Below are 12,018 nucleotides of genomic sequence, written 5' to 3'. Positions count from 1 at the left end.
CCAAGAATGGGGTTTCATATTATATAAGGCTTCTGATTAGAGAAGCCCACTCTCACTTAAAGGAGGAAGACCTTGCATTGCTGAAGGTAAGGACCCACGAAGTAAGAGCCGTAGCTACTTCGATGGCCTTTAATAAAAACCGTTCTCTGCAGAGCATAATGGATGCAACCTATTGGAGGAGCAAGTCAGTGTTTGCATCATTTTATCTGAAAGATGTCCAGTCTCTTTACGAGAACTGCTACACCCTGGGACCATTCGTAGCAGCGAGTGCAGTAGTAGGTGAGGGCTCAGCCACTACATTCCCTTAATCCCATAACCTTTTTTAACCTTTCTCTTGAATGCTTTTATTGTTGTTTTTATGGTTGTTACGGTAGGCTAAGAAGCCTTCCGCATCCTTTTGATTTGGCGGGTGGTCTATTCATTCTTGAGAAGCGCCTGGGTTAGAGGTTTTGTAGAGGTCCTTTAGTAGGGGTTGCAACCCCATATACTTTGGCACCTTTGGGTTGATTCAGACTCCAAGAGGAACGCTGCGCTCAGTAAGGAAGACGAACTTAAAAAAGAGGCAGAGTAACGGTTCAATTCGACTTCCTTACCAGGTACTTATTATTTCATTGTTATTTGAGATAACTGTTATATGAAATATGGGATACTTAGCTATCCTTTAATCTTGTACACTGGTTTTCACCCACCCCCCTGGGTGTGAATCAGCTACATGATTATCGGGTAAGTTTAATATTGAAAAATGTTATTTTTATTAGTAAAATAAATTTTTGAATATACTTACCCGATAATCATGATTTAATCGACCCTCCCTTCCTCCCCAGAGAGAACCAGTGGACCGAGGAATAATTGAGGAGGTGTCAACAAGAAGTACTTGAGTACCTGGCCACAGGTGGCGCTGGTAAGTACACCCCCTTCTAGTATTGTGATAGCTGGCGTATCCCTCCATAGAATTCTGTCGGGCAACGGAGTTGACAGCTACATGATTATCGGGTAAGTATATTCAAAAATTTATTTTACTAATAAAAATAACATATTTCCTATTATCCAGTTAAATTCTTCTTCATTATCCACAACTGTTCTATGCATTACAAAATCCATATTAAGATTACCATATTTTATTAGCTTGTTCTGCTCTACAATAATTTAAATTCCTAATGATTGAATTTATACAATTATCTTGAAAACATATTATGGATACTTTGGCTACTTCTATGGTTATTTGTATTGTCTCATTTTATCTACCATTGATTTATTCTTAACCTCCTTGTAAATGAACTGAGGGACTTATTGCACTGTAGGTTATTTAAATGTTGAAATAAAGTTCAGAGCGTGTCTTTCCTTCATAAGACTTAATACTACAAAGTACAGTATTCTAGAAGTTTCATTCTGTGTGTGACCAATTTCTAGAATGATCTATCAAGTTGTGCATTCACCATATCTGTAGAAGTTCGAACTTGGTGTAAATGCTTTTCTGTTAATCAGGTTGACATAAGTCTATGTTAGTTTATTTTTTACTTCATTTCTTTTCTGCACTGTGTTGCTTACTCTTTTGAGGTCCCTGGCTGTGTATCCTTTTGCTTTTCCAACTAGGGTTGCAGCTTGGTTAGTGATAATGATAATAGTATCTAATTGCATAATGCACCTCCCAATGTTAAGAGATATTTATCATGAGTAGTTGTTCTTGATCTTTCTTGGAAATTTGAATACCCTTTTGTCAAATTTTGTCAAACAGGAAAGTGAATTAATTCACATCTACCCTTGGCATCCCCATTTAGTGAATAGTCTTGGGATGTACTACATCATTCAAGTAAATACCTCTTTAGAAACTTTATATTTATTTAATAAAACCACTACAGTACCTGTGTTACCCGACATTCATGGTCATCAAAACCCCACTTGAATCCATGTATGAAACTAGAGGGGCACTCAGTAGAGCGCATACCTCCGCTGCTGCAGCTTATTTCTCAACCATTTACTTGACTGTGACCTTGACCTTCCAAAATTTAATAATTTCCAGATTATTATATAACAGTTCATCCCTGCAAGTTTCATTTCTCTATGATTGAAATTGTGGCCAGGAAGCTGTTCACAAACAAACACACAAACAGGGGGTAAAACATTATCTCCTTTCAACTTTGTTGCTGGAGGTAAAAAGATATCTTACCAGTGTCCTTGGACATGTTTATACAGTTCTTACCTCCAGTTGTTAATTTGTCTACTCTTTGTGTAGTCTTCCATATTAAACAAGAGATTAGTGGGTTTGGGATGTGGGAAATGTGTTAAAATGAAAATACAGTACAGTTAGACGTTACTATATTTGGGTAACAAAAACACCAGAGAATAAGGAAAAATCATGAATAATGGAAGGACCTTTAATGATATTTTCAGATTCCCCATTTTCTTATATAACTGAAAAGAAAGCATTGTGCATTTCAGCCTCGAGTGTAAAGGCAAAAGTTACACTATTCATAATTACCAGTATAAGACATCAAATACAAAAGACAAAAACCATTATGGCACAGGTCCTTGGAAATTCATTTACCCTCTCCACTTATGTAACTAGGTAATCTTTGCTGCATTTCGTCTTATATAACATGATGCTTTTTTTTTTTTCATTTAAGGTGTATTCACAATTATAAAAGTGTGAATGCACCTTATTTGGAAGGACATGTATACTTGTGTTATATAAGACCAGTTACAGCATGGTATACAGTGAACCCTCGCTACTTCGCGGTTCGACCATCGCGGATTCACCACTTCGCGGATTTTTTCCATAACCCATATATATACAGTAATATATATATATATATATATATATATATATATATATATATATATATATATATATGTATGCATGTATTTATGTATATATGTATGTATGTATATATGTAGGTATGTATATGTGTATACATATAAATATATATATATACACACACATTATATATATATATATATATATATATATATATATATATATATATATATATATATATATATATATATATATATATATATATATATATATATATATATATATATACACACACACACACACACACATATATATATATATATATATATATATATATATATATATATATATATATATATATATATATATATATATATATACACACACACACACACACATATATATATATATATATATATATATATATATATATATATATATATATATATATATATATATATATATAAAGTAGGAAGATGTGATGTAGTTCTAAGGGAAAAGTATGGGAAATATGTCTGGGTAATAAGCAAAGCTCTACCTCCAGTTTGTTTCTTCATTATGATCAGAGATAAATGTAAACAAAACATTGGTTGCCATTTTTTATCGTGCTTTTTAGCGTGTTTAGGAAACGCATGATATAAAATCGCCTTTAATATTTGTGCCTGTTTTAGTTTAGGGTACAGTAGTACATGCATTAAGTGTTCTGTACATTAAAGGGTAGTTTGTTAACAGTACTACGTACAAGGGAAGGTTTTAAAAGTCTGAATATACATGTTGAATAAATAGGTAAATATGGTGTCACTACTTCGCGGATTTTCACCTATCGCGGCCGGGTCTGGAACCTATCTACCGCGATAAACGAGGGTGCACTGTACTCACTTAATTAACAGGGAGAGTAATTAGACTGATACTGTTATACAGGTATTGCTCGACTTACGACCGAGATAGGGACCGAGAGATGAATCGTAAGTCGAGTTGGCCGTAAGTCGAACTAGAAAAGTGAAGTTTCCGTAGATTTATTTTGATACGTTATGATTCGGCAATCATCTGGATCATATTTTGTCAATATTTTCTTACTGTCTATCATTATTCCATTTTCTTGTTTCATAGAATATCATATGCTCTATAAATGCATTATTGTATTCTATTCATCAATTTTGAAAGCATTTTACAATCTAGTACTGAAAATTTTGTTTACCTTTGGTTATGATCAGCTAATCTGAAAGTGCCGCTACCTACCGTATCAAAATATGGCGTACATACGTATGGCCTATTGTTTTATCATTTCTTAACTTATTAGAAATATCTTCATGATGAATATTACAACAATGCCAATATGTTACAGGAAATCAGTTTCCATACAGTTCGTCTAATCATTAGGTATACTGTAATGCGAAATCGTAGCTTTCTCTGTGTGTGTGTGTGCTGGCTCTCGCAATCGCATACGGGTAGTTCATTTTTAAAGCTTCATACAGTATTGTAGTTCAATATTAAGCCGTTATATTTCATTAGACATTACTGTGTTTAATTGTGGTTTATTAAAGAACGTTTCTATTTTATTTTTCAATTTCTTGAGCATATCAATAATCAACAAATACTTTTAATTTACTTTCGGTTGGCATCAGCTGATCTCAAGGTCACGCTGCCGTATTACTATTATGAGCACATATATATAGTGCGAATAACACTGATTTATATAATTTTCTTGACATTCGAGATTTCTTCATAATGCATATTACATCAGCGCCAATATGTTATAGGGTATCACATTTTCCATACAGTTCGTTTATAGACCTTATTATTAGTTATAAAAGGAATACTCTCTCTCTCTCTCTCTCTGTATTTTGTTTTTAATTCAGTTGTATCTTTATATTTTTTTTTATATTATAAAAAAATTCTATATATCATTATTCGATGTTTCGATTATGGGAATAGTAACGCATCGGAAGGAAATCACTTGATTTGCCTCTCGCCTTCCGCCTGAAATATGACGTCATCAGACTTTTTTTCTTAAATTTACGGTAAGTTGTACTAATCTTATACCTAATGATACAGACCACTAAAACACTTGATATCGTTACTGGGTGTTTCGATGATGGGAATGCTGTAATAAGATTACTCGGTAACAATGAAAGGAAATCATTCGGTTTGTCAGCGCGCTTCCGCCAGATACATGACGTCAAAAGTCACTGACGTACAGTAATCTCTACGAAGAATAACTTGCAAAATATGTAAATTCATTTACTTTGTTTCTCGCAAGAAATGAAAAGAAAATACTAACTTAACAAACAAAAGTATTTTATTTTTATAATGTAAAAGGAAATATATTATTTTCAAGAAAATATTTACCCTAAAAGTATATTTTCTTTAGATAAACATCGATCTATTATCAGAGATTAAAAAAGTAGCTTACAGTCAAATTTACGCTACGTAGTACTCATGACAACCGATACAGACCCTCAAAATACTTTGTATCGTTATTTAATATTTCGATAATGGAAATACTAATATTAATCGTTAGCCCATTGGAAGGAAATCACTGTATTGCCCGGACGCTTTCCGCCGGTGATGTGACGTCACCAGACATAATATGAACTCGACAGATATTAAAACTTTTCTTAAAGTATTTCTAACTGAAAATAAATACTGAATATTAACAATAAAAGAAAATAATAATTTACCAAGATAAATCAGTTTATATGTATATAAGAAAATAGATTATTTTTAAGGAAATATTCGTCCTATTCCGATAAACTTGTGATGTCATCACCCTGAAAAAATGGTCGTAAAGTCGAATAGTCGTATGTTGCATAGGTCGTAAGTCGAGCAATACCTATATAAGTGAATTTTCATGAATGGCTTGCTGTTTTCTTTATCAAGGTGTGCTTTGTATTTTGTATCATGTAATTGTGAATAGATACCAAAGAATATTGCTTAATGGAGTGACAGGCCCTTCCCAAACAAACGGCAAACCAACAAATATTAAGGTCTAACTGAGTGGTAATTGATTTGTATAAAAAATTAGTTTTAAACAGATTATACTTATTTCATCACAAGCTTTACTTATAATGGTAATTATATGATACTATACTTTAATTTCTAGTCAAACAGGAATTCACCACAAGAAATGAATGAATGTGGGTCGTTTTGACGTGTTTCTCTAAAGGGTAATGGGTGTAGAGCCATAATAACTTGGGTATAAATCAACCAAAATGTGAATACAGCTGCTGTTGTCAAGTCCATTTTTGGGATTAGGCTGCTATGTAATCCCAAGGACTTTCCTAATAAGGCTAGAAAAGTGAATTCAGTACAACATAGTATACTAAAGAAATATTGTCTTTCCTGCCCAATGAGCATGTGTCATTGTGTAAAGCATGGACTCGGTGTGTATATAAAGGACACCTATGTGTTCAGGCTTTATTAAACCTGACACAGCACTTTCAATGCTGAATTTGTCACCACTGTAGTTGTTAGCAGGCTGCGGCCAGATATAACAAGAAGACATACTATTAAGTACAGTAGATGGTTCCAGGACTTTCAGATGGTGATGGGCACCACTCCTTGTTTTTGTTCTGGGCAAGGGTACCCAACATCTTGTTAAGATCTTCAGGTAAGAGTTTTTCTGTGTTCATGGACACCATCCTGTCTCTACCGAAGCAGCTTCTCAGTGGAGTTGGATGCCTCCTTAATATGTATTTTTAGGTTGATGCTCACATACCCCTGGACCTCTTTCATTAGATTCTGTTGTTGCTGCTCAGTAGTCTTGTTGTCTCAAGGGAAGGTAGAATGACTAACCCTTCTTCCTTTTATTGTTCGCTCATCAAGGGAATGAAGTAGCCATAACTGTTACATAGTGGTCAGTGACACGAGGGCTACGTTCTGCCAAGAAGTAACTCCTTTATCCTTCCTGTAAGGGATGCAATGGGTTGATGCCCTTTGTTTAAACCTGTTTAATCAATACTCCCAACATTATCACTGTAATAGAGAGATAGGTGTTCATGACCTAGTTCTAACTTCCCTCATAAATAATTACTGGTTGAGGCCCTAACAGCTTCTACATCCCTATGTGGGGTTGTTAGGAGGTTATTGGAGTCTTCTTCCTCGTTCTCAGTCGGTAATCTTTGCTGCATTTTGTCTTATATAACATGATGCTTATTTTTTTTTTCATTTAAGGTGCATTCGCAACTATAAAAGTGTGAATGCACCTTATTTGGAAGGACATGTATACTTGTGTTATATAAGACCAGTTACAGCATGGTATACTCACTTAATTAACGGGGAGAGTAATTAGACTGATACTGTTATATAAGTGAATTTTCAAGAATGGCTTGCTGTCTTCTCTATCAAGGTGTGCTTTGTATTTTGTGTTATGTAATTGTGAATAGATACCAAAGAATATTGCTTAATGGAGTGACAGGCCCTTCCCAAACAAACGGCAAACCATCAAATATTAAGGTCTAACTGAGTGGTAATTGATTTGTATAAAAAATTAGTTTTAAACAGATTATACTTATTTCATCACAAGCTTTACTTATAATGGTAATTATATGATACTATACTTTAATTTCTAGTCAAACAGGAATTCACCACAAGAAATGAATGAATGTGGGTCGTTTTGACGTGTTTCTCTAAAGGGTAATGGGTGTAGAGCCATAATAACTTGGGTATAAATCAACCAAAATGTGAATACAGCTGCTGTTGTCTAAGTCCATTTTTGGGATTAGGCTGCTATGTAATCCCAAGGACTTTCCTAATAAGGCTAGAAAAGTGAATTCAGTACAACATAGTATACTAAAGAAATATTGTCTTTCCTGCCCAATGAGCATGTGTCATTGTGTAAAGCATGGACTCGGTGTGTATATAAAGGACACCTATGTGTTCAGGCTTTATTAAACCTGACACAGCACTTTCAATGCTGAATTTGTCACCACTGTAGTTGTTAGCAGGCTGCGGCCAGATATAACAAGAAGACATACTATTAAGTACAGTAGATGGTTCCAGGACTTTCAGATGGTGATGGGCACCACTCCTTGTTTTTGTTCTGGGCAAGGGTACCCAACATCTTGTTAAGATCTTCAGGTAAGAGTTTTTCTGTGTTCATGGACACCCTCCTGTCTCTACCGAAGCAGCTTCTCAGTGGAGTTGGATGCCTCCTTAATATGTATTTTTAGGTTGATGCTCACATACCCCTGGACCTCTTTCATTAGATTCTGTTGTTGCTGCTCAGTAGTCTTGTTGTCTCAAGGGAAGGTAGAATGACTAACCCTTCTTCCTTTTATTGTTCGCTCATCAAGGGAATGAAGCAGCCATAACTGTTACATAGTGGTCAGTGACACGAGGGCTACGTTCTGCCAAGAAGTAACTCCTTTATCCTTCCTGTAAGGGATGCAATGGGTTGATGCCCTTTGTTTAAACCTGTTTAATCAATACTCCCAACATTATCACTGTAATAGAGAGATAGGTGTTCATGACCTAGTTCTAACTTCCCTCTTAAATAATTACTGGTTGAGGCCCTAACAGCTTCTACATCCCTATGTGGGGTTGTTAGGAGGTTATTGGAGTCTCCTTCCTCGTTCTCAGTCAGGACAAGGAAGGATGACAAAGAACCTTACCTGCCAACAGACAAGTCTCTTATTTAAAAGATGAAAGGTTTGTATTCGCATAGGAAGTAATCTGTATTTTTCTAGCAATACAAACCTGAGTCTTTTAGGTTATACTTCCCTACATAACCACCCCTCTCAGTCCTTAGGTCAAAGGTCAAAAGGGATGTGATAAAGGCAGACAGACAGTTGACTTCCCCCACCTACCTCCTGCTAAAATGTCAATGGCCATTCGAGCTCTGTGGAAGACATGTTCCTATTTAAAGAACTCACAGTTGTGGTGGCCTATTGGAAATGTCCCTGCCTGGCGATCACCGGACTTGGGGTTTGAGTCCCGCTCAAACCAGTTAGTTTCTTTAGTGTCTTCAACCTCACCATCTTTGTGAGCTAAGGATGGATGTGAGCAGTTAGGAAAGCCTACAGGTCTAGCTGCTGATTCATCAGCAGCTATTGCCTGGCCCTCCCTGGTCCTAGCTTGGGTAGAGAGGGGCTTGGGTGCTGATATGCATACTGTATATAGTCCTTCTCTTGGGCATTGTCCTGCGTGCTAGGGTAGTGTCAGTGTCCCTTCCAACTGCCATTCATGAGTGGCCTTTAAACCTTTCAGCTCACATTTGTATAACAAGGAAAAATACAAATTATTTTAAGAATGTGGGGTTTTATCACTAAAGAAGTCCCTTATACCGTAGGGTATAATAAACGTAAATTTCCACTTCAGTTGGAAGGATTGAGATGCTGGATACCTCAGAATTGGTACATTGAAAATTAAATGATCTGTTTGAGAGATCCTTGGCTCAAGATCAGCAATTGAACCTATTAATATAAGCTTAACTCATAAGACAAGAAATATATTTTTCAGAATAATTTTAGAAGTTTGTAATTTATCGCTACTAGGGAGTACTTTATATAATTGGGAACTATTGGAAGAGACTAGACATAACAGAGGACAATTCTTCACCCCTTACATAAGACAGAAGTGAAATATCCAAGAAAAATGTGTTTTGCGGTTACTATGGGAACTTAGAAGAATATGGTGATAAATATGAATCTTTTGAACCTGGTATCTGGAACAGACTAGTTCTGTTGCTGCTATTACTGGGCCTGATAATACGAAACTAATTATTCGTCACATCTCTAAGTAAAAGCTAATGAATATGGTTTGTCACTTTCACACACCTGTCATTGAAACAAAGTTTGCATCAAGATTTTGCAAAAAAAAAAAAAAAAAGAAAAAAAAAATCAGATTATCTCTTGATGTCCAACTTCAAACCCCACTAATGGCTTGATAGATTTCATTAGTAAACATAACTGTTATCCCTGTGAAATAATGATGCTTTAGGGAGCTCCTAAGTGTATGTGGACTCATCACCTGTCACTTGATCACTTCTGATCCTTGCTTAGGTGGAGAGAGGACTTGTGAATTGGTCATTAGTATATATGTTTGGCCTCTAGAATATTTTATACTACAAATGATTGTAGATTTGGCTTTTGACTTTTATTTACTGTATATTAGTTTTTTAAAGTAAACACTAACTTTCAGACATCGAAGTAGAAGCCGATCCCGTGAAAGAGACCGTGGTATGGACCGAGATCGGGACAGAGGAATGGAGAGAGATAGAGGTATGGAACGCGATCGAATGATGGAGAGAATGATGGAAAGAGATCGTATGGATAGAGATAGAGGAATTGAACGGGATAGAGGAATGGACAGAGATCGTGATAGAATGGAGAGGGAGAAAAAGAGACACCGTAGCAGGTCAAGAGAACGCCGTCACCGGTCCAGGTCTCGTTCACCAGGTGAGTTTCTTTTTCTTTTAATGGTAGGATTTGTTTATTACAGTACTGTATAAAATAAATAATGTACCTATTGTAGGTATTTTTAATTTTATTTATATTACTTTTTTCCTCCTTATTCTATTCTTTCATATACAGTATATCTTTACATTATATTTTAATTCAAACCTACATAAAAGTTTTCTGCAAACTTTTGAATTTTTTTTCATTTTATTTTTAACCAATACTGTATCAAATACACATCTTTGCTTTTGTCTTATTTTTGGGGTTAATGTGCTGTTTGTTTTCCAAGGACTTGTGAATTCAATACGACATACATACCAAAGAAATACGGCCATCCCTGCTATAAGGCCAGTGTATCAATGTGTAAATCAAGGACTCAGTGTGTATAAGAGAGACCTTCATGTATAGGTGCTCTTTGAACTCAACAGAGCACCTCCAATACTGAAAACTATCTGCTATGATTGATGTCATTCCTACGACATCATCACATAGCCAAAAGAACCCATGCTATAGCTTGATACTACTCTACCATCCATATTTCCCTTATCATAGAATAAACATTGTGAAGTGATGAGTCTTAGAATGCCATTAAGATAAGTAACAGGAATCACGTTTTGGTTACCACTGTTTTCTTTTTGAATAGTATTATTGTAAATTGAATTTAAATTTTGGTCAATTGCATCAGTGATTAAGTAAATGTATGTTTTAATTTCTGAATTATACAATGTTGTTAGCGGTTATGTCCCAGCTTCTTGAAACATGAATGGGTTTTAGCCATTATTATTGCAGCATTAAAATTTTATATCCCTTTCTAATTGAATACCTTATATTAATAAATTCCTTTTTTCCATAATCTCTTAGACAATCTTACAATTATTGGTGATTGAAATACCGGTGTAATGTGTGTTTTCACCCTGGTTATCATTATTAGCATGGGAGTGTGTATATGTATATACAGTGAGGGTTATGAAACTAAAAAGGAATTTTTGTGTAGTCTTGTTGTGGAATGGGTAGGCTAGTTTAGCCTAACTATGGCTTTTTCCAGCCAAAATTATAATTTGGTATGCTTGTGTCTCCCGTGAACGCCTCGATAATAGCCAAGATAGTCAAGGCTTCATTTCGCTTCCTCTACGGTCAGCCCGCTCAAGGTCCTGCTCTTCTGGGAGTTTTGGCTTAGCTTCTGCTTCCTTTCCACTACAGCCTGTCGCTGGGCCCTTCAGGTTACCATCTTCTTAGGAAGGCTTCAGTAGGAACTCTTCCATGAGTCCTGTGGATTTAGCTGTGATGGGGCATTCGGATTATCAGCTTCCTAAGAAGACTCAAGTGAGGGCTTACCCTCCTAGGAAGGACCCAGTGGCAGCTTTTCCTTATGATGCAAGTATTGCAGACTTGGTGGTGGGTGGGAGCTGCAGAGGTTGATTCTTCTATAGATGTAGAGAGGGGCTTAGTGGGAAACTCTTGGCAATCCTGTGGTGGAGTCTTTAATATTTTTCACCATAAGATTATGAAACTTGCCATTTGATGATAATCAATTTGAGAACCTTTTGGCATTCAGGATGGAGGTTCAAGGATCTGTCCCTCAAGACATGTTCCCAACTAACCCTGAAAGAGGTTGTGATGCATAAATCTGCTTTGAATACCCTAGCAGAGGCACTTTCAGATACTGGAGGTTTTCTTTTAAACCATAGTATGCTTGATGTTTCTGGGGTCAGAATGACAGCACCAAGCCAAAATAATAGGAGATGATGAATGGAGAAGTATTGAATTAAAAGCTCAAGATAGAGAAGATTGGCAAAATCTAACCGAGGCCCTTTGAGTCAATAGGCATAGGAGATGATGATGAGTGTCTGTTGTGTCGTCTTTGCA

At 35.8% G+C, this 12,018-nt stretch overlaps 1 protein-coding gene across 1 annotated transcript in view; it reads left to right on the top strand.

The window, feature by feature from the left end:
* Prp38 (pre-mRNA processing factor 38) overlaps nucleotides 1–12,018 on the top strand; it is a 77,759-nt gene that overhangs the window by 44,507 nt on the left and 21,234 nt on the right. The window contains exon 6 of the mRNA XM_068345200.1: nucleotides 9,896–10,152. Within this exon, the coding sequence (XP_068201301.1) occupies nucleotides 9,896–10,152 (257 nt within the window). The remainder of the gene's footprint in view (nucleotides 1–9,895; nucleotides 10,153–12,018) is intronic.

The sequence above is a fragment of the Palaemon carinicauda genome, chromosome 21, assembly GCF_036898095.1.
Source record: "Palaemon carinicauda isolate YSFRI2023 chromosome 21, ASM3689809v2, whole genome shotgun sequence".
Taxonomy (NCBI): domain Eukaryota; kingdom Metazoa; phylum Arthropoda; class Malacostraca; order Decapoda; family Palaemonidae; genus Palaemon; species Palaemon carinicauda.
Note: the sequence above shows the minus strand (reverse complement) of the source record. Positions and strands in the feature narration are given on the sequence as shown.